This window comes from Somniosus microcephalus, chromosome 22 (assembly GCF_052327205.1).
Source record: "Somniosus microcephalus isolate GS21.2 chromosome 22, FLI_Smic_1.0, whole genome shotgun sequence".
In the NCBI taxonomy this organism is placed as follows: Eukaryota; Metazoa; Chordata; class Chondrichthyes; order Squaliformes; family Somniosidae; genus Somniosus; species Somniosus microcephalus.
Window position 1 is genome coordinate 56959682 of NC_141008.1, and position 22782 is coordinate 56982463.

At 41.9% G+C, this 22782-nt stretch overlaps 1 protein-coding gene across 10 annotated transcripts in view; it reads left to right on the forward strand.

The window, feature by feature from the left end:
- ksr1a (kinase suppressor of ras 1a) overlaps nucleotides 1–22294 on the forward strand; it is a 195341-nt gene extending 173047 nt beyond the window's left edge. For 3 of the 10 annotated variants that reach the window (XM_085964812.1, XM_085964814.1, XM_085964821.1), the window contains 5 exons: nucleotides 3160–3256; nucleotides 4238–4371; nucleotides 5858–5989; nucleotides 6344–6479; nucleotides 7635–10068. In XM_085964812.1, coding sequence (XP_085820938.1) covers nucleotides 3160–3256; nucleotides 4238–4371; nucleotides 5858–5989; nucleotides 6344–6479; nucleotides 7635–7853 — 718 coding nt within the window. In that variant the 3' untranslated portion in view covers nucleotides 7854–10068. The other 7 variants (XR_015073253.1, XM_085964817.1, XM_085964819.1 and 4 more) reach the window with 7 other exon arrangements.
- Nucleotides 22295–22782: the final 488 nt, after the last annotated feature.

The window sequence follows — 22782 nt, forward strand, 5'->3', positions numbered from 1 at the left end:
CAACGCCAGAGTTGGAAAGGACACAGACCTCTGGAGAGGTGTGACCGGCAGAGAGGGGGTAGGGAAAGCCAACTCCAACGGTACCCTCCTCCTGTCGAAATGCTTAGAACATGGCCTCGTCATAACCAACACCTTGTTCCGTCAGAGACAAGTACAAAGCTTCATGGCAGCACCCTCGTTCCAAGCACTGGCATCTGCTGGACTACGTTATCGTCTGAGTGAGGGACCACAAGGACGTCCGCATCTGCGCCATGACGGGAGCTGATGACTGCTGGACAGACCACCGCCTAATCCGCTCTGTCATCTCCATCAACATAGCCCCAAAACAGCGGCGGCAGCAGAAACAATGCCGCAGGAAAATTAACGCTGGAGCACTCAAAGACCCCGCTAAGAGAGCCCTATTCAGCCTGCGCCTCACAAACAACCTGACGACTCCCAGTGATGCCGAGACAGAGTGCCCACAGCGTCTGGTCTGCACTCAAGGCCTCCATAATCAGCACCTGTGAAGAGACGCTCGGTCACTCAACCAGGAAACACCAAGACTGGTTTGACGAGAATGACCAGGAGATCCAGGAGCTAATAAGCCGCAAGCGCAAGGCATTTCTGATCTGGAAACAGCAACAGAACTCGAGAGCAAGAAAGCAGCTCTACAGAAGCCTGAAGGCCGATGTCCAACAAAAAACTCGTGACCTAAAGAACAGATGGTGGGTGGAGAAAGCGCAGGAGATCCAGCAGCTAGCCGACAACCACGACATGCATGGATTCTTTAGCGCAGTCAAGACCATCTACGGCCCAAGCACCCAAGGCCCTTCCCCACTGCAGGCCAAGAACGGAGAGGACAGGGAAGCAGTCAGTGCCTGCTGGAAGGAGCACTTCGAAGATCTCCTTAACCACGACTCTGTCTTCGACATGAGTGTCCTCAACTCCATCCCACAGCATGCTACCCGCCACCATCTCAGCACAACCCCAGCCCGGCATGAGGTTGAGAAGGCCATCCGACAACTGAAGAACAACAAGGCCTCGGGAGCAGATGGAATTCCCGCCGAGGCACTAAAGCATAGCGGAGAAGCACTGCTGGCGCGAATTCATGAACTCATTTCTCTTATCTGGAAGGAGGAGAGCATGCCAGGGGACCTCAGACGCCGTAATTGTGACCATCTTCAAGAAAGGTGACAAGTCCGATTGCGGTAATTACAGAAGAGTTTCCCTGCTGTCTGCCACAGGGAAAGTCATCGCAAGAATCCTCCTCCATCGCCTTCTCCCAGAGTCGCAATGCGGATTCCGCCCACGAAGGGGCGCAATGGACATGATCTTCACTGCATGTCAATTACAAGAGAAATGCAGGGAACAGCACCAACCACTGTACATGGCCGCCTTTGATCTCACAAAGGCCTTCGACACTGTCAACCGTGAGGGATTATGGAGTGTCCTCCTCAAATTCAGCTGCCCTCAAAAGTTTGCCACTATCCTCTGCCTGCTTCACGACGACATGCAAGCTGTGATCCTGACCAACGGTTACACCACAGACCCAATTCACGTACGAACCGGGGTCAAGCAAGGCTGTGTCATTGCACCAACGCTCTTCTCAATCTTCCTTGCTGCAATGCTCCATCTCACCCTCCGTAAGCTCCCCACTGGAGTGGAGCTAATTTACAGAACAAACTGGAAACTGTTCAACCTCCATCGCCTCCAGTCCAGGTCCAAGGTCGTCCCATCCTCTGTCGTCGAATTACAGTATGCAGACGATGCTTGCGTCTGCGCTCACTCGGAGGTCGAACTCCAAACCATCGTAAACGCCTTCACCGAAGCATATGAGAGCATAGGCCTTGCACTAAACATCCGCAAGACAAAGATCCTCTACCAACCTGCCCCCGCCACACTGTGCTGCCCCCCGATTATCAAAATCCACGACAAGGCCTTGGACAACGTGGACCACTTTCCATACCTCGGGAGCCTACTGTCAACAAGGGCAGACGTCGACAACCAAGTCCAACACCGCCTTCAGTGTGCCAGTGCAGCCTTCGATCGCCTGAGGAAGAGAGTGTTTGAAGACCAGGACCTCAAACCCGGCACTAAGCTCATGGTCTACAGGGCAGCAGTGATACCTGCCCTGCTGTATGCCTCCGAGACATGGACCATGTACAGCAGGCACCTCAAAGCACTGGAGAGGTACCACCAGCGCTGCCTCCGCAAATCCTGCAAATCCATTGGCAGGATAGGCGCACCAACGTCCGTGTTCTTGCTCAGGCCAACATCTCCAGCATCGAAGCTCTGACCACGCTCAATCAGCTCCGATGGACGGGTCACATTGTCCGCATGCCCGATACGAGACTCCCAAAACAAGCGCTCTACTCGGAGCTCCGGCATGGCAAGAGAGCCCCAGGTGGGCAGAGGAAACGCTTCAAGGACACCCTCAAAGCCTCCTTGAAAAAGTGTAACATCCCCACCGACACCTGGGAATCCCTGGCCCAAGACCGCACAAAGTGGAGGAGAAGCATCCGGGAAGGCGCCGAACACCTCGAGACTCTTCGCCGGGAGCAAGAGGAAGCCAAGCGCAAGGAGCGCACGTCAACCCAAGCACCCCAGCTACCCGCCCCTTCAACCACTGTCTGCCCCACCTGTGACAGACTGTAGGTCCCGCATTGGACTCATCAGTCACCTGCGAACTCATTTTTAATGTGGAAGCAAGTCAGCCTCGGTTCCGAGGGACTGCCTAAGAAAACGACACTGATCCTAACTGGTGCTGCTCCATCTTAGTGGAAAGTTGCCTTTTCCAGGTGATAAGGGATCTTGTTGAGGAGAGGAATATCTCGCGTTCTGCGTGGGATGGTGTTTTGGAATGTCCGACTAGCTGTCCACAAAGAGACATTACCAAAAGCCTTAGGAGAAATATGTAATTGCTGCCTCCTCCCCGCCATAGAGCATGGCCAGACAGATCTGGCCATTTAGTCATGTTTAACCCGCCTCTTGCTTGATCAATGAAAAGTCTAAAAGGTAATTGGAGAAATCAGAATGTTGTTTAGCTGAACGCACCTGCTTCTATTTAATAATCTCCATCCTAGTGTTGGTTTGCTGTCCCAAAAAGCCCAACTCCTAATTTTAAGTGTTGCATGATATTCTCTAGTTCTGTGTATAACCCAATACGTTTTTATCTTTTAGTTTCTGTAAAGGACGAACACTCTTCTCATTTGTCAGAGATTCCAAAACCACACTGGATATTAACAAGATGAGGCAAATTGCACAGGAAATTATAAAAGTACGTTTATATAAGAGGCTTTTAATGGAAATTTCTCTTTACTGAATTGAAATTTATTTTGTGTTTTTTAAACAATATTTCAAGTAGAATTAAAATTGTCATTGTCGGTGTTCAATGCTTCAAAAGGGGGGGCCTTGTTATCAGTTTCATATCAAAGGGCCAATATATAATGAGCTTTGCCAAAGGACTAGGATTGCAATTCTACTAAAACAGTGGGTGTGATTTCTGTTCTAGACAGTGTGGCGATCATGCCACATAGTAACTTTTTGAAAAGGGCATACTTGAACTTTATCGTGGAATGGTTAGACTACTGATTGCATCAATTCAATTCAATTCAATTCAATTTTATTTGCCATATGTAACTAATACACTAGTACAATGGTGTAGCTGCCTGCAGTGATTTCATTCTCTCTTTGGGGTCTGCATTCATTCTCCCTCTGCCTCAGTGTTTGTGCTTCAGTCATGGCCAGGCACCATTCTTCTCCATACAATTGTTTTTTTTCCCCCTGTATTGTATATTTCCCACCAATCGCTTCCAATTTGTTAACCAGGCAGCACTATTCTCTTGTACTTTAAAGCAAGAGGCATTTTTCCATCCAAGCAGTAACTTTAAGTTCTTCAAATTGCTTTTCTAGGTTTTATGTTACAGAAGATCCAGTTGACTGCCATTTTAATCCTTTCTCTCTTTATTATACTATTTAAAGCATCTCCTCTGCACCTCATGCCTGGAGGACAGTCAGACGGACAGAGCTCCATGTACTAGTTTTTCATAAGAACATAAATAGGAGCAGGAGTAGGCCATACGGCCCTTCTAGCCTGCTTTTTCCTTTCGCAAATACCCTTGATATTTTACATTTGTGTTCTAGCAGACATTTATACTCTTGTTTTGGTCTTTGTATTTATCATATCTGTGCAGTTAATTCCTTCCCTTATAAATCGAATTCCCCAACTGTAGAATTGCAAATTCTTTTCTTCTTCTAGGGGATGGGGTACCTTCATGCAAGGGGTATTGTGCACAAGGATTTGAAGTCAAAGAATATCTTCTACGACAATGGAAAAGTTGTAATCACAGACTTTGGACTATTCGGTATATCTGGTGTGGTACAAGAGGACAGGTGAGACAAGAATGCACTTTAGGACAATCGGTGTCAGCTATGCAAACGATTGTTTATTTTTTTGAAAATTTTATCTCCAAATCCCCCCCCCCCCCCCCTCGTGTTGGCTCCTTGTGAGGATATGGTTCCATTGTCATCTGGTACCTCACCTACGTTGCTAATATTCATGCGTGAGCCTTCGTAGTAAGTGTGTGAGCGGCTGTTCTTGCGTGAGGGCCAACATGGGAGTTAAATCCTGTCCTCACCTGATTCCTACATGCATGTCCTCCCAACAGAGGTCACTGGATAATGATTTGGAACGTCAACTTTGGTTGATTTCCCAAACGTGGATGTTGCAACAATTGCCGGGCCCCTACCATGACTCAGATCTGCTAACTCGAGATGGACTGGAGATGTATGGTTCAGCTACAAAAGATAAAATTGCTAAGCCATCGGGGGACCATGTGCCAGAGGTTAAGCAGTCCAAGTAATATTTTGAATCAAGCCTTTTAATGGGAATTTTTTTAAAGTTGATAGTTGAAATATCTGTGCTTAAATATAAGTTCAGATGAAATGTTAGAATGCATTAATTGATGAAAATGCAGTCATCGTTTCCTTGATCCAGCACAATTTAGCTCCTAAATTTTGACAAACTTTGCTTTTCCAGTGTGCTTTGAAGAGTTATTTTAATTGGTCGTGGGTGGCGAGGTTTCTTTAGGTCAGTTGAAACCATTGGCCATTATTTCAAGATGACTATAAATCACAGCCATATGATGGGCAGAGGGTAATTTTCTTTCTGCTGACTAAGTGGACTATAATGTTAACCCCTGAAGGACTGCAGTAACATTTCTGAACTGAGCCTGCAAATATTGCAAGATTAGAGTATTGCAGAAGTCCTATCCTGCACTGTTCCTTCTGATTATGGATCTACATGTTTACAGTGAAGAAAGGTTCACTGCCTGTATTTTCTTACGGAAAACTCTGCTGGTTTACTTGTCTCATAGAAGTACATTTTTTTGTGTCTCTTGCTATGAGGAGGCTTGATATAATTAAAAAAAACCTTTGCTTAATTACTTTGATTCAAATCAGACCAAAAACATCGTCCCACGTTGTGTGCTGATCTTGGCTGGATTGGCAATGGAGGCACTACAACTGGCTTTCGCATCACTGGGCTGGCATCAAGTGGGATGGAAATTTTCCTGTTCCTAAACATTATCCAGCTGGAAAATCTTTGTTTAAGCGTTGGGTATGGATGGGATGATGCTTGACTGTGATGACCCCATGTAGTCAAATATCCTCAAGTTCACACTTAAGAATGGCCACTTGACCAAGATATTCAAGGGCTGGTAGTGCTCATTAAAACTGTATCCCCACCATGAGTTGGTGCTTTCAAAAGAGGAGGAATCTTTTAAATATCTTGTACGTTTTCATATTTGGAGTGACTAAGTGTCCAAAACTAGTTATTTTAAAATGAGGCTTCTAATTTTATATTATAAAATCATGACAGGAGAGAGAATGAGCTGAAGCTGCCAAATGGATGGTTGTGCTACGTAGCTCCTGAAATAGTCCAAGAAATGTATTCAGGCAAGGATGAAGACAAGCTCCCGTTTTCAAAGGCAGGAGATGTATATGCATTTGGGTAAGATCTAAAACTTCTATTATGCCTGTATATTAGCTGTAGCTAATACTTGTTAGGAAAAAATGAGTTTTATTTTAAAAGTGTGATTCTAAGGACTCCATTATTTTTCTGTGGAAAAAAGTTAATTTCCTGCAATGCAAGGCCCCAAAATGTTATCCATGGATCTTTGTACTCTATGCAGTTTTAATTTAATGGGGTATAATTGAGGTGCATTCCAAGTAAACTAGTTAATTGAATGTTTCAGTACAGCCTATAGTATGAGTTAGGGATTTTTAAAAAATCTCTGCAATTTTCCATAATGCACATTTCTGATCTTTGGTTTTTGATATTCAGTTTGTTTCTTAATTCTTGCAGGACTATTTGGTATGAACTTCAAGCAAGGGATTGGCCATTCAAGAACCAACCTGTAGAGGCAATAATCTGGCAAGTTGGCAGTGGGGAAGGAGTCCAGAATCTTCTAGCTCAGATTTCCTTGGGAAAGGAAGTGACTGTGAGTAAGGGTTATTGTGAAACAGCTGTTGGCTTGTGCAAGTGTTGCAATAAGGCAGTAAAAAGACAGTAGAATCTCTGCATTTTCATTTTTATTGAAAATTTTTTTTTATATTTTAAACTAGCAGAGACTAAGCCTCCTATTAATGTGTGGCTCCTTTCATTTGAACAAAGAAATTTAAGAGGCAAATTGGATAGACGTGTTTGAAAACCTTAGCTTTATAGTTGGACTTCTGTGCTCACTAATTTGGGATCTCTAAATTGCAACCTTGCCTTTTCCAGGCTATGAATAATGATTAAGCACCCCGTGGGTAAATGCACTGCCTGGTAGCACTAACCCATGTAGAGTGGAGGATCCAAGGTTCAGTTCCTGCACTGTGCGCAGTTAGCTGACCTTCCAGTTGGAGCACTAAATTGTATCTTTTATTCATTCACTGGATAAGCCAGCATTTATTGCCCATCCCTGATTGCCCTTGAGAAGGTGGCGGTAAGCCGCCGCCTTGATAATTGAGTGGCTTGCTAGACCATCAGAAGGCAGCTAAGAGTCAACCACATTACTGTGGGTCTGGAGTCGCATATAGGCCAGACCGGGTAAGGACATCGGTGAACCAGATGGGTTTTTATGACAATCTGGTAATTACACGGTCACCATTACTGGTACTGGCGTTTTGTAAAATTCCCCAGCTGCCACGGGATTTGAACTTGCGTCTCCAGATGATTACTGCAGGCCTCTGGAATACTGATGCATAATTAGCCTCAATGACTCAAATTAACCTTCAACCCATCACTAACTTACTAGAAATAAAAACAAAAAATGCTCAAAGCATTTGGTAGGTTAGTCAGCATCTGTGCAGAGAACCGATAAGTTCATCTTTCTGGTGTAGATTCTTGGTCAGAACCGGAAGAAATTACAGGTGAATGGCAATTAAAGGAACAAAACCAAGGAAAGGGGGAGGGAAATACACATGCGCGCGCACACACTTAAATTGAAAACATGACCGATAAATGGCTAAGTGATATTGAAGACACTTTTGAGACACAGAACATGTGAATAACTGAGGCAATGAGGGCTAAGGCAAGTAGGAATTGAAATAAAATCCCACCATCGACAAAGGGGGAACTGAAACACTAACAACTTGTTCTGCTTGCTCTATAGGAAATTCTGTCTGCATGTTGGTCTTATGATCACAACGAAAGACCAACTTTTACTCAGCTGATGGTCATGCTTGAAAAACTGCCAAAACTCAACAGGCGACTTTCTCATCCAGGCCACTTCTGGAAATCTGCAGAGTTAGTATCCCATAATTTTCTATTTTGTGCCTTACATTGTAGTGATTCAATCTACTTGGTAGCATTCAATCTTTTTTTTCCCTGACTCAATTGTTAGTCGTTAGCAGTGCCTGTGCTTACTGGTACAGCTTTTCAGTCCTTGTGCTGCTGGCATATATTTAGATTTCTTTGGGCCGTAAGTGAGTATTTAAACTGCAGGAGTTTTAACTTGAGTTTTGTAACTTTTTGCTTTATATATTAGTTTACCAGCAAATCAAAGTGGTTTATTATAGCAATTTAATCTTTTTATTAATTTCATTATAAATGAAGAAAATAAAGTAACTTTCTCCTTGTTCAGTCACGAGCTTAAAGGGCGGGCAGGTATGGGACCAGGCCTCTACCAACACTGCTTTGTATACAATTACTGGGCGGGCTGAAAGAGGGGCTAGAGTGACACACTTCCTTTCTTTTCCATACGAAAGCATCTGGCCTTTGACATTCCCGCAGTGGCCCAGCTGAGATTGATAACTGTTAGGAATCAAAATTCACTTCAAGGTATGGCATGTTGAGCTATGTGAAAATTTACTATCTGTTGGTCCTTTTGATGCTAATAATTCATAAATAGAATATAAAACTCTGATAAATATGCATACAATCATTGTTTAAAAAAAAAAAAAAAAAAAATTTAAAAACAAATCTCTCAAACCTGGGATGACTTATGGGCGTGAGTGTATGCCATTTATAGTACCTACTTCCGCACCATTTGTCTTCAACCTATTTGTTTTCTGTTATTTTATCATTTCCATAGCAGTCTTAGAGTATATATCGATAAATGGGCACGTCTTAATGCTTGCATTGAGAGACTTTAAATTTAAAGTTACCTCCTACTCATCAGTCCCAACAATGAACCAGTGGCTCCAAGATCAACCTGATGTTAAATCGGCGTTATAAAATTTGGCTCGAGTTATCAGTTATTGGCAGATCAATAAATTTTCACCTCACAAACCTAAAATAATGAACAGTCAGAATGTAATTAAACTGATGTTTATTGTGGCAAATTTTCTTCTGTGCTACTTGAACAAAGTATTTTTGTTCATGTTTACCATATGTTGTCATTTTGGGCACTTCAGTAGTCCCAGGAAACAATGAGGTCAGTTTTTGTTTTCAGCACTCATTGGGTGGGTGGTGGGCAGAGCGATGGGGATGCCTGCCCAGTGTCATCAGCGAGAGAGGTCCAATCTATTTTTATTGTCCAGTTTGATTACAATAATATTGACCAGCTGCCAGTGCTAAATGAGCAGTGACCAGCAGCTCGCCATTCGGGGCCAGGGGAAATCCGGTAACTCCTCCCTGTAGCCAAGCTAGAAGTGGGACATTAAGGGGAGAAGGGAATCGTGGGGGGTGGGTTGTGGAGAGACGACACAGAGGGACCAGCAGCAGATGGTAAATTTTTGAGGCCAGGAGGAACCCGCCCCCACAAAAATCATTGGCAAAGTGGATTTTAAACTTCTTTGGAGTGGCATGCAATGGTCCCTTAAAGGTCTGCAGATTCGGCCACTCGGTTCCACTGGTTGAGCGCACTCTCCGCCTAGCGGAGGAGCACAATTGCATCGGGAACCCTAAATGCAGCGTAGGAACCCGATTTATATGTTTTAATGAGGCTCCCGCCTGTTTTGGGTGGAAGTGCTGGCCACCTATTCTCAGGCCTGCTCTCAAATCGCCCAATGTTTTAAAAATATCAGCTTCAAACATTCTAGAGGAGGCGAGCATAAATCTCTAATTGGTGTGAATTGTACATGTTCAGCGATGTGCCACCCATCCAAAAAGTGTCATTTCAAGTGCTTTTTTTAATGCTTATTTTTCCACAAATTATGCTGGTGTAGGTGAAGCTTCCACCCACTGAGTTCTGCTTGAGAGCTGACGTCACGTATTACATTTTGCACTCTTTGGAATGCAGAACTGCTATGTATGAATGTGAAAGAAAATTGAGATTTAGCTACGTTTTTATCTTAACTTTTTTGTTCTGACTAAAAATTATTGCTAACACTTATTTTTTCTCTTTTTGGTCTGTTCATCATCTTTCTCCAATCTCTCTTCCCATTCTTGTGTGAACACTGTGGTATCCTGTTGTAACTCCTTGGACATCCATAACTCTGGTCTGCTAATCTGCACTATTCTACTGCATCTGACCTTTTATTTGAACACCTCGCCATTCACCTGTATTTAAACTTTGAATACTGTTGAACCTTGATATTCTTGCTATCCTTTTATCTTTAATGTTTTTGGGGATATTTGAATCTTGGTGACTGTGAATCATCTTCTCTAAGATGTTGGTACCCTTACTCCCTCCATGAGCACCACTGGCACCAAGCCTTGCATCACCACCCTGCTTTGTAATCATCAATGAGACCTTTGAAAGGCTAACTTGTATCTCGTGTACCTTCTACTGTCTTTCTGTAGTATTTCTCTTTCTAATAAAAATAGCCTTTTTGATTAGTGTCATTTTTCAGTTGGCAGTATACAAAGTATGTTGGCATGACTGTAACCAAGCTGCAGCAGTGGCAGCCCTTTCTAAAAAGTTTTAGATGTTTTGCTGTGGGTCTCCTCGGGCTTTGGGTGAAATTGCCAAATATGTCACTGTTGACCTGTAGATCTAAACATGTGATAGTAAAGCCTGCTGAGAGGGGTCTCCAGTGGTATTTCTTTCCACGTTACGATGCTGTAAAGCAGGAAAATCATTTTAAAAAGCTAGTGGAATGTCGGCCTTTATCTCAAGGGGGGCTGGAAAGGGGTGGAAGTTATGTTAGTTATATACAGCTCTGGGTCGACCTCGTTTAGAGCACTGCGTTCAGTTCTGGGCACTGCACCTCGGGAAGATATATTGGCCTTGGAGGGGGTGCAGCGCAGATTCACCAGAATGATACCAGGGCTGAAAGGGTTAAATTAAGGGGATAGGTTGCAGAGACTGGGCCTGTATTCCCTTGAGTATAGAAGCGCAAGAGGTGATCTCGTTGAAGTGTTTAAGATGATTCAAGGAGCTGGTAGGGTATATAGAGAGAAACTATTTCTTCTGGTGGGGGAAGTCCAGAACAAGGGACTATTAGAGCTAGGCCGTTCAGGGGGGGTGTCCGGAAGCACTTCTTCACACAAAGGGTAGTGGAAATCTGGAACCCCCCCCCCCCCCCCACAGAAAGCTGTTGAGGCTGGGGGACGGGGTTCAGTTGAAAATTTATAAACTAGATTTTTGTTAGGCAAGGGTATTGGAGGGTTATGGAACCAAGATGAAGTTAATATGCAGATCAGCCATGATCTCATTGAATGGCGGAACAGGCTCGAGAGGCTGATTGGCCTACTCTTGTTCCTATGTAGCAGGTTGAAGCCCCCAGTATACTGCACCATGGAGTGTTTGGGTACAAGTTTGCACCCACAAGTACCTGCAAATTGCATGCCAACGTAGCAGGAGGATCACTGAGCAAAGACCAGGTGCTTCCCTACAAGGAGGGAGGGAAAATCCAAGGGAGCATTACCCAGGCCATGTTTGGACAGCCCACCTCCTAGCTGTTCATTATGGAGTGCAAAAGGCGAAAGGCATAGGAGCAGATCTCCAGGCCAAGGTGGGTTTGGGGTGGATAGACTCCAAAGATGGGGGGAAAAGCTTACAGAAATATTTAAATCCTAGAGAACATCGTATACTGTTGCATAATTCTGCACTTTTCTCTGATTCTACGTTCTCTTGAGCATTGAAAAAATCAGAAAATTGTTTGATATTATGCAGTGTTCTGAAATATTGTAAATGCTAAGTTCTGAATGGGGTATTGCAAAGTCCAGTAAAAAAAAAATCTTCATCCCATAGTTTCCCAAAACAATCTGTGCTAGTTAGCGGAGACCCTAAATTAATGAGAACACTTGCTTAGTTGATTGATTATTTGCTTAATTTGATTGCCTGAATAAAGTGGTTGCAAGGGGTTAGAAGGATGTTTTTGTTGAAGTTTTTAATTGAGAGTTTGGGGGCAAAGGCAAGCTTATAGTGGGAAGGAATAGCCTCGGAGTCATCTTGGCATTAAAGAAAAGGTAATGTGAACATTATTTTTTGACAACAATAAAAAATACATCCATGACTTGTTTTCTGTTTAGTGGTACAGTGAAAGATTTGAAATGGTTTCCATTGTCGCTATGTACATAATTTAGGGGAAAATAGGATAACTTACTGTTTAACAAAGCTGTTGTTCCACTAATTATAAACAGTAGTTTAATGTTATAATGGGGGTATAAAGAAACACTGTATTTGAATATGTTGCTGATCAGTGTTTTGGAACTCTGCAAATATAGAACTATGGCCAGTTTGTTAGTCGGAAAACGCCATGTGACCGCTATTGATTTGTAATAAACTGTGATTGGAAAAGATTTTTAAAATGTGTTACTATTCCATTTGGCTTCAAAGATTTGTCTCTTCATTCTAAACAATGTACTGTATCTCATCTAGGTTGTCATTCTGAAAAAAAGAGACCGCAGCAAGTAGTGAGTAACTGCTTTCACCTTTAGATATATTAACTTCCTTCCCAACTTCAAACCTTTATGTAATTTTATCTGATCCTTCCTTGTGATCTGTAACCCAACACGCAATCTATAACCTATTCTAATATTTATTACAGTAAAAAAGTTATTTAGTTAAGCAGTCATTTTCCAGTGACTGGATACCAAAATGAAGTTTTTAATGTTTCAAAACTACTGTTTATTGCACAAATTACATGATGTTACCAAACATTTACAAGTTGCTTATAGTTCTATATTTACCTGGGCTAAAATATTCCAATAGTATGATGGCTTTTTTGATGGTCCAACTTTGTTGAACAATAAGAACTAATCTATAGCAAGCACCTCTTCCCCTCGTATAGGATTCTGCAATAGATTTTGCTTCAGAATATTTTAAGTCATGGTCGACACTGTGTTGTAAATGTGCCAGTGCACCATTTTAATACAGTGCTAATATGATCAGCAGAATTGAGGTTTAAAAAAAAAACTTCAGTTACCCAAAACTAACTATACCCTATGTTCTCATTAAGCTGTGCGGTTGCACAGCTGTTGGAACTCCCTTGCAGGTCGCTTGCTGGCTTCTCAATGGGACATAGCGCGCATGTGTGAAATTTTGAATGGGCAGCGTAGTCTGTTAAAGGGACCATGCACCCCCAAAAAATTAGGGGGAACATTGACTATATCCCTTGCGTTTAGAGATAGTTTAGAAATGGATTATGCTGCTGAATCTTCATACAATATAATATGCCCAGATCGGTCTCAATCAGTTCAGCTTTTCCTGTAATGTAGTGTATTTTGACACCATATGTGCCATATTGCCCCCACTTGTACAGTTATTGCTGCTCACTAACCCTGAAGATAAACACACAGTACCTTACCAAGTTTCCATGCCCTCCCACTGTCCTTCAGTAGAATGCCTTCCCTTAAGGTGCACATCCTGAAGAGGAAATTTTCCACATGGACCACCAATATTCGGCACAATTGCACAGGGTTTGTTTTAGCATTCCAAGTTACAAGTCCATCTGCAGTGTGTGTCTGGTGTCTTTATTTCAAAGAACTATTGGGCTTTGTCCAGAGGACCAGATTTAATTTGAAGCCTTGGGCCTGTTGTGATTGAAATCTAGAAACCGAATGTATACATTAATTTATCCATTTGTAGAAAAATATAATAATGAGTCAATCACCGTGATAAATTGTATAATATTTGAAAACCCAATCCTTGCACCCTGGTTAGAGCATGGGTGAGTGTAGTTGGTGTGTGGAAAATGGGACTATATTGTTCAACCTAATGGGCTTTTCCTATTCCTGAAGATGCTTTTACAGTATGGCCCTAAAAGTGTTAAGTTCTCCACTTCCAGGTAAATTTTGGTGTAGGGTTTTAGAACACAGTTGGCATTAGAGCTGGTTTTATATTCAGAAATGAGCATCTTTTTCCTACTATGTTGCCTGTACTAATGAAGGAAATTAATACTGAAAGCTTGTGATTTGCAGTTTTTCACTGTGCATGGTTTGACTTGGTTTCTTTTATCTTAATACTGATTAACTTTGAATTCTCCTGTTTTTTTTTCCTTTCCAGGTTGTAGCTGTTGGTGCAATATCTGGGCCTGCCTTGCATGCATCCAAACTTACTCCCCTGTGATGCAGCAACTTTGGCAATCATTTTCATCGTTAAATCTTCCCAACTTAACCCCTGGAGACAACGTAACCGTAATCCCTAACCCTCCCAATGCTTCTTTGCCTTTCTGATTTTCTTTCTCTGGGCTAATGGCTTCAAAGATAACATCGTTTGCAGAAAACCACCCTTCTTACTAACAGAACCAGCCTGGTCACTTGGAAAGACTGCAAATACAATACCTGCCACTGAACTGGGTCTGCTTTTACTACTGATTATGCTAATACTGCACACACGCTGAAGAAACAAACAAAACATCTGCACTGTGTGTGGTTTTCTACTTTTAAAGTCTTCATCTGACGATTAGCTCTGGTCCAGATTTTTATTTTTAACTTGACTACGCAGTGACTGTTTGTTCGTAGGTAGGAATACAGTTGGCTTGTCTTTTCTTGTGCAGCCACTTTCCCTGCTGTGATGACATTTGAAAAAAAAGAAGTTAACCTGTTTTATTTCTCCTGTTCTCTTTTTTCAGCATTAATAGTAGCAAAGGTCTTGCAAGGTTCGAAAGACTTGACCTGGGAATTCTGGAACAGCAAAGCAATCAAAAGCTTTAATGTGGTTGCTCACTTTTTGTTTTTCATGGGCTGTGTTGCAGCGATACCGTCATTGAGTTATGCTCAAACTATTTCCAAAAAACATTTCTTCAAGATTCACTAAATTTTTGTACAACAGTTGAGCTAGCTTAGTGAAAGAGGAAAAAACGGGGCTGTTGAGTATCAGGAGACTGGAGACTTAATTCTTGGTCGCCCACATATAAAATTGTTCATTTAATAGTACATGTCTTGATATAAGTAGCAGCAAAAAAGCTGTCTCAAACATGCCTGTTAATTGTTGGAGATTTTGCAACATCAGTTCCACAGAACTTTTATGTACGCTTAAACAGAATGCGTCATAAAAACTCTGAATCCGCAGAGAAATAATTGAGTCAAAGAACAGAAACTTAGTTAAGCCATTTGCGTTAAACTGTTTCACATTGATTGAAGACTCTTAACTGCTGAATTGTTCACAATCTGCTGCTGCTGATAGATGTGAAAGGCAGGTTATGCACAGCTTGGATGCAAATCTTTTATAATTAGGGCCAAATTTCTTTATCCTGTAAACTTGTAGGTACTGTGGGCACAGAATTAAAAGGGGAAGAGGAAAGGGGGGGGAATTCTCAATCAAATTCACAATTTGAGAAAGCAGAAAATGCTTTAGTAGAACAATAAGCTAACAGAACATCTATTAAAATTCATGCACGTGGGATCAAAATTAAGGTGAAAGAATCATTAAATAACAGGTGATGCAAGTAACTGGTCCATACATTTTCTATGCAGCGGGCTTTGGGGGGGTGGGTGTTGCGGAAATGCATACTGATTGACAAACTTAAATTTACTTGCAGTACTTTACACACACGGGTATCTATTGACAGCAGTATGTACTGTACCAGTGTGTAGAAAGTCTGTACAAAAACTTCCTGTATGACTGAACAGCACAGTGAAGATGTATTAGAACTGCTTTCAGTGGAGCTTTGTACCAGTTGCAGTGTCATCGCTGGTCTGTTGCTAAATGTACTGACCTTGATCTAATGGACCATTGTTACTTTCAAGTCCCACACGTGAGCCATATAGACAGAATTTTGATGCAGTCTGCTTAGTTTACCATTGTTGGTTAATAGATGTTAAATATTACCCTGTACATTTTCAACATGAGACCCCCCCACCCCCCAAATATCCGAAATGTGTATTATCCTCTCAGAAGTGCGGTTATTACAAGAAATGAAGAGAAAATGCAAGAAAAACATTCTGCTTCGACCCTCTCTTCCCCTGTTAGCACAACTACGAGACAAACTGTAGTGAGAATGTGGGTTTTGTTTTCTGTCTTTTTATTTTAATGTGTGTCCTTTTTGAACTATTTATGCCTAACCAGTTACTAAAGGAAAATTCCTGGATCTTGTTTGTTGCCCGAGTCCCTGAAAAGATCCTCCTCTCACTCTGCCCTCTCTCCCACCCACTCCCCCTTGTGGGGGGGGGGTGGGGAGGAGGGGTTGAGGAATCCCCTGTCTGACTGTGTGTTGCCTAGTGTGTGCTTTCTGTCTAACTATTGCCTAATTTACACCAACGTGCGGCTGCATGAATCCTGGGCCCTGGACTAGGAGTTCCGACGTCAAAATGCTCTGCACCCCAGTGAACTATTCGGCCCTTGGCGTTTATACCCTTTTGTATTTAACATGCACTCAAGGTTCCATTCCAAAAAGCCAACATTTGACTCGTGTCCAGGAAAAGCCCTCTAGTAATTGGATCCTGTATCTGAGGTCTAGGCTGATGCTGAGGACCACTCTGTAAATAGAGCCACATTCTATGGGTGTTTACATACAAACTAAATTCTTGCTAATGTGAAACAGACACTTGTTTGAATAATGTTTTTCAAAGATTTTTTAACTGCAAAGAAGTGGTAATTAGAAAGAGACCTCTGTATTGTAACTACTAATTTGCCATGAAGACCACAGATTCTGATGTTTAAGTTCTCCTGTGTTTGCATGAATATTTTGGTTTGGATGAGATTTGCATTGAAATGTGTATGTAACTGAGACAATCAATATTTCTTAAATAATTCAGATTTTCTATAATTAATGCTATTTTTTTCCCCTGCCTATGAGACCTATAAAAGCCACCTTTAAATTTGCAGTTTAGTTTACATAACGTGCTTATGGTGCATAGTAATGCAATGTACCTAACCCTATCCGGACAATATGGGTGGAAATACGACTAGGTTAGATAACTAAACAGATACAATTTTCCTCAGTAAAAGGTGATATGAAAATACCAATCAAAATAACATTGAATTAAATGCAACTCTTCAATAAATCAACCATCCACTAATATATTTTTGTGGGTTGCACATTAAAAGGTTTTGCACCATATGTAATAGTTTTGAGGTTCAGGCATATAATTGATTCGGGTTGAAATTGATTTTGAAAATTACTTGTTGAATGTTGGCATCTATGAAGCACATGAATCATTGAACCTTGACCTGTATTTGGAAGCCAGTTCCATAAGTGGTTATTTTAGACTGATCGGATTGTTTAATCCCCGAGTTCTTTGTTCGTTCATCATTTTATGACACTGTTGATGTGTTGCCATGTTTCAACCAGCAAATCAACTTATTGGCCATCCCAAGCTATACCGAGATAACTAGCATTATAGCTGGATGTCAAAGAAAAATCAACTTGACATGTAAACTAATGGGATAGACTGCCACCGAACACCTTGAACGCTCCAGTTGAGTTAGCCATTGCAAAAGGAAATAGATTTAGGATTCAACACACACCGCTCACACGGGGACCAGCAAAACACACAAAATGGAGGAAGCTGTCCTCATCCACAATAAGGAATTACAGGTTTTGGATAAAGAAGACATTTTAGATAGATTTCAGCTTTTTCTTCCACAAATCAGGGAATAAAATAAACTGCTCCAAATGTTGCTGTTGAGTATCGCTAGAGGACTTGTTGCACAGCACATTAGAGACGTCTCATGACCCTTTGCAGTAGATGCACTTGTACATTTGTTTACAGCTCCCTGTTGTGTCCTAACTCTCTCCAAGCCTTGTTCACCAATCACCCCTGTGCCCGCTGACCTACATGGGCTAATGGTACAGCAACACCTCAATATTAAAATCTTCATCCTCATGTTCAAATCACTCCATGACCTTGCTCCTCCCTATCTCTGTAACCTCCTCCAGCCCTACGACCCCCTGAGAACTCTGCATTCCTCCAACTCTGGCCTCTTGTACATTCCCCACTTCCTTCACCCTACCATTGGCAGCCGTGCCTTCAGCTGTCTATGCCCTATGCTCTGGAATTCTCTTCCTAAACCTTTCCACCTCTTTCCTCCTTTAAGACACTCCTCAAAATCTAAGCTTTTGATCGCCTGTCCTACTGTCTTCTACTTTGTATCAGTGTAAATTTTTATTACCCTCGTGCGAAGCATTTTGTGAGGTTTTACTTTAAAGGTGCTATATAAATGCAAGTTGTAACTTCGTATAAAAGTTGGAAAGATTCAAAATTTAGAAATAAGACTCCAGGGGGCTGAAATTCTTTGGGGGTTCTGCTGATCTTCACCTCAACTCTGGCAGAAGACGACTGGCAGATCCCCTGGAAAAATGGAAGAGACACTGGAAATGTTTTACTTGCCTATTAAGAGGTGGAACCTCTGCCTGCCCCTTAACAAGGAAAATGTCATCGGGGATGGGGACTCCCTGAGCTGGGAGTTCCTGCCCCGTTTGCTAAGTCAGGACCCAGTCTTTCTGTGGAGCCCAGCACATCGAGTGAGTTCAGCTATGCCAGCCTCTAAACAGACAAATATAGGCCCCACCGGGGAAGCGGCCTGCCCTTCTCTAAGATAATTAAAAACTTCGACAGGGAGCTAAGGGGAATGTGGCCTGGGTCGGGAGGGGTGCCTGATGCTGGGCGAGCGCCAGAGTTTTTGGCTGAATGGGGCTGGCAGGTGCCAGAGTTGCACCATGCTATTTTAAGGGGCCTCTTGCTGATCCGGCAAACTCCAACGGAGTTAGAGCTTGAGAGTATTGGCTGGGGCAATCCAGGCATTGCATCCCCAGCATTTTCAGCTCCCAGATAGCCTTCCAGTGTGTTGTTACCATGTTGTAGTTTTAAATTGAACGTATAATGGAAATATAAAGTTAATGACAAGTATACAACTTAAAACTGAAGACGACATTCCGTCTACATCCTGATCCAATTATCCCCTGCCCTGACTCTGCTTCACCTCAAGAGTACACTTGGTCTCAACTCTGTGTCCAACGCCATGATTGATTGACTCATTGAACCTTAAATATGTGGTGCTCTGTAGTTGTTTTGTGCAGTGAGTCCTTGAGGATTATGTAGAATGTCCAGCACAGAAACAGGCCATTCAGCCCAATAGGTCTGTGCCAGTGTTTATACTCCACATGAGCCTCCTCCGACTGCTCTTTTCTTTCTTTCTTTCTCTTCATCTAACCATACCAGCATAACCTAGTAGCTCTAGTATTAAAATAATAGTCTGTTACTCCTGAAGTAGTTATAAAAATCATTGCAACCACCATATTAAGTATTAGTCTCTCAATATACTGTTACACTAATGAGTTCCAGTTTTAACAGGAGTGAAGATTTTAAACTAGAGTTGAGAGTTGTAAACAGCAGCAGCAAGTGCATTAGACTTGAAGTTTTAGCTCTTGGCCTAAACTGAAAATTGAACTTGTCCTCTTTGGGTGGCTCTTGCAATTCTTGCCGAAGCCTCCAAATGGAGTACTCAGTGGGGTTTTGGTTCTCAAATCTCCTTTCCCCCACCCCTCCAAAAAGGTCATATTGTGTTGGGAATTTAAAGCCAGTATTGATAGTTGCAGAGAAATCTGTTCTACCCTCCAGACTGAAGGAGGATGCATGTGACCAGTGGCAGGAGTGGGGGAGCTAAAAGGACACAAAATATAAATGACATTGGAGAATCCTGCAGAGTTGTGACTACTTGGCAAGTCCATTTAGTTCCAGTGGTATGAGAAATTGAAGGTCAGCAGTTGGTGTGAGAGAGAATTGAGGAATGTAGTTGAAGAAAGGAAGAGCAGTTGAAGGTTTTGTGAAAACTTACAAGTTGAGTAGCTTGAAAAGGGTTATAAAACCAATGGGAATTTGACTGACGAGTGGTTGTTTGGTAGAGATGTTGCATATAGAAAATGGGTAATTGGGAATAGTGTCATGATTTGTTTTACGAACGATAAGCCATGTAACTTGCTAATGCAGAATTTGATGGTAATCCAGTGGTTAAAAGCTAGTTTGGAAAAACTTCTTTTTTTCTGTCGTGGAGATGCATTTGTGACTAGACCATTCTAGTTTTTCCTGCAGCTCTCAGTATTAGGCTGGTGTAACTTCAGTTAACCCAATCCTGTATTCCAAGAACAAAGGGTCCATTTATCTCTGATCAGACCATTGCCAGATACTGTATATACTTATTCCATTTCCCTGTCTCATTATGTACCATTTTAATTCCATTTAGAAAGAGCTCTTAATGTTCCTTCCTACTGCAGCTCAGTATTTCCTCCTGCGTTGAATGTTTTACGCAGCTCTTTTCAAATTAGTTTTAATGTTATTTCATTAATCTCTGGGTGGCTTCCTATCCCATGTAGTAATTCTTATCAACCTAATTGTAACTAGTTTCAGCTCCATTAATCTTTCATAAAACCAAAATGTTTACTCCGTTTAAAGTGGATAAAGGGATTTTTACAGTGTCAACCTTGTCTCATTAGTAGCACTTGCCTTTGCCTCAGAAGGTCGTAGGTTCAAGCCCCACTCCAGAGACATGAGGACTGAAGGAAGGAGTGGTGCGTTGTTGAAGGTGCTGTCTTTCAGATGAGATGTTAAACCAAGGTGCTCCATCTGCCCTCTCAGATGGACATAAAAGATCTCATGGCACTATTTGAAGAAGGGCAGGGATGTTCTCCCCGGTGTCCTGACGAACATTTATCCCTCAATCAACATTACTAAAACAGATTATCTGGTCATGTATCCCGTGTGTAGGATCTTTTAGGTGCACAAATTGGCTTGTCAGATTTCCCTACATTACAACAGCGATTACACTTAAAAGTACTTAATTGGCTGTGAAAAGTTTTGGGATGCCCTGAGGAAAAGAAAATTGCTATATAAATACCAGTTTTCTTCTTTCAACGGCTGCAATTTTTGCAAGCTATTATTCCCTGTACTATTCACCACTGTAGAACAGGAGGCACCCGGTTTCCAGGTCTTTGCCAATGTTTTCACATCATCTCAGCGGCAGCTTGGGTTGAGTCTGGATTCAAACCGCCTCCCTCCCCTCCTCTCTGGGGTGGTACCTCTTTCAAAGTGCCCAACTGGAATTGGGAAAACTCTGTCTAGAGAATTGCACTACAAAAACGAGACCTCCCCATTGCGGAAGTGCATCTTTGCACAGGGCCCCCTAAATTATATATTAAACAGAAAATACAGAGCAGGTCAGACAGCATCTGAAAGGGAAACAGTAGATTTGCATAGGATCCTCGACCAGACCTATATTGAGATATTGAGCTGCCGTTTTGTTTCAGATGTTGGCTCGTCCATTGTGTGGCTCCTGAATTTTCTGCTTCTGTTTGATTTTCAGAATTATCACTTTTAAAATGAATGTTTTAATCATGTGCTGGTAAAACCGATATTGACACGCAAGCTACTTCGAGTTCTGAAAACAAATGATCCCATTGAATGTAGCCATATTAAGGAATGAGTGCAACAATGATTGACAACAGTTCTAAGGAAAAGAAGCAAAATTGCGATTGAACGGATGGCTATAATTTGGAGTGGCTTTTATGCCTTGAATGGCCTACCTCTGCTCCTAAATAAAACAGTACATTAATTACTCTCATGGTTCGAAGATTCTCTCAGTTACACACACGAGGCGTGTTTATTTAATTTTTGGTTTTGTAACAGTTGTGGAGGATTCCTTCAGCTACTTTTCTTTGTACTGCACCTGAGAGTGAATGTAATGCAAACGTGTTACAGTGGCACCGAAGTATATTGAAGCAGAGAGTAGCATGGTAAGCCTGCTGGTTTCAGTGCAATCTTGAACATGTATTATGAATGTAAATTACATTTTATATTGGCTTCCTGAAGCTAGGTGTAGCATTTTGGTACTTTAGAAATTCTGTACATGGATTCTTTGTGTGTGCATGTGTGTGTGTGTGCGCTCGTGTGCGTTTTTTTTTTAAAAAGGGGAGTTTTCAATAATTTATTGGTGGCTTAAACTTTAAGGACTGGGTGTTTTAGTGTTGGATTTTTGCACCTTGTACACTGGTGCTGTTTTAAGTATAGTGCTTCCTTTGAAAAATGTTCTGTATGTTGCTAAGTGGAGGATGCCATTCTGCAGTATTTTGCAATAAGTGGTGTGTTTTCAAAATTTTTTAATATGGGATGGTTATGCAAGGGAGCGGATATAACAAGTTTTCACCCCCAGAAAACAAATTTAAAATGTGAAAAATGGCTGTTCTGATTGTAGAATATTGCTGCAGTAGGTGAAATGCAATATTATGTAAATGGTGGCTATTAAAAAAAAATTTGTGTAAGCAACTTAATTAGATTTGAATGTGATGTAAATTTGTACAGTAAAATTATATTTTCTATAAACTGGGTTTGTCTTCCAGGAAACTGCAATTAATTTATATGAGAATCTGTTAGTATTAACCAAGGTCTATGTTTAGTTTATGCAACCCCAACAGTCTCGGTATGCTGGATGAATTCTGTATCAGACATGTAGGTTTTTGTGCAGACAATATTGTCTTGATGCTCACAATAAAAATTTCCATGTAACAATTGTGTTTTTAATTAAGCAGAGAAGGAGATGCAACACTTAACACACCACTGTGACATATGGGATGAAGGGAGCACAGGAGGGGAGGGTAAGCTGTGGCTGCGGTGCTGCAATGTAAAGGGGACATGAAAGGGGAGACACTTGGGGAGCTGCACTTAACATTGCAAGAGTCACTGATTGACTTGCAGTACCCAGCACTTGGAAACATGGGACTGTGGGGGCGAGGGTGATCTTTTTGTTGCAGTGAGAAAAAGATATTCAACTCGAGTTCCAATTTGTATCGATTTGTTTTAACGTGGCATTGCCGCTTCCAAGACAGGAAAGTATGCTGACTTTCCAATGAAATTCAGCTCCCACTTCACAAAGAAATGTAGCTGCTGGCTTGTAGCATGGATCAGTGGAACAGTTGTACTCTGGCTGGGACACCTGACGTGGCAGGCTGCTGTGTGGCCTTCAAAACTTAGAACTCCTCTTCACGGTGATGTAAATT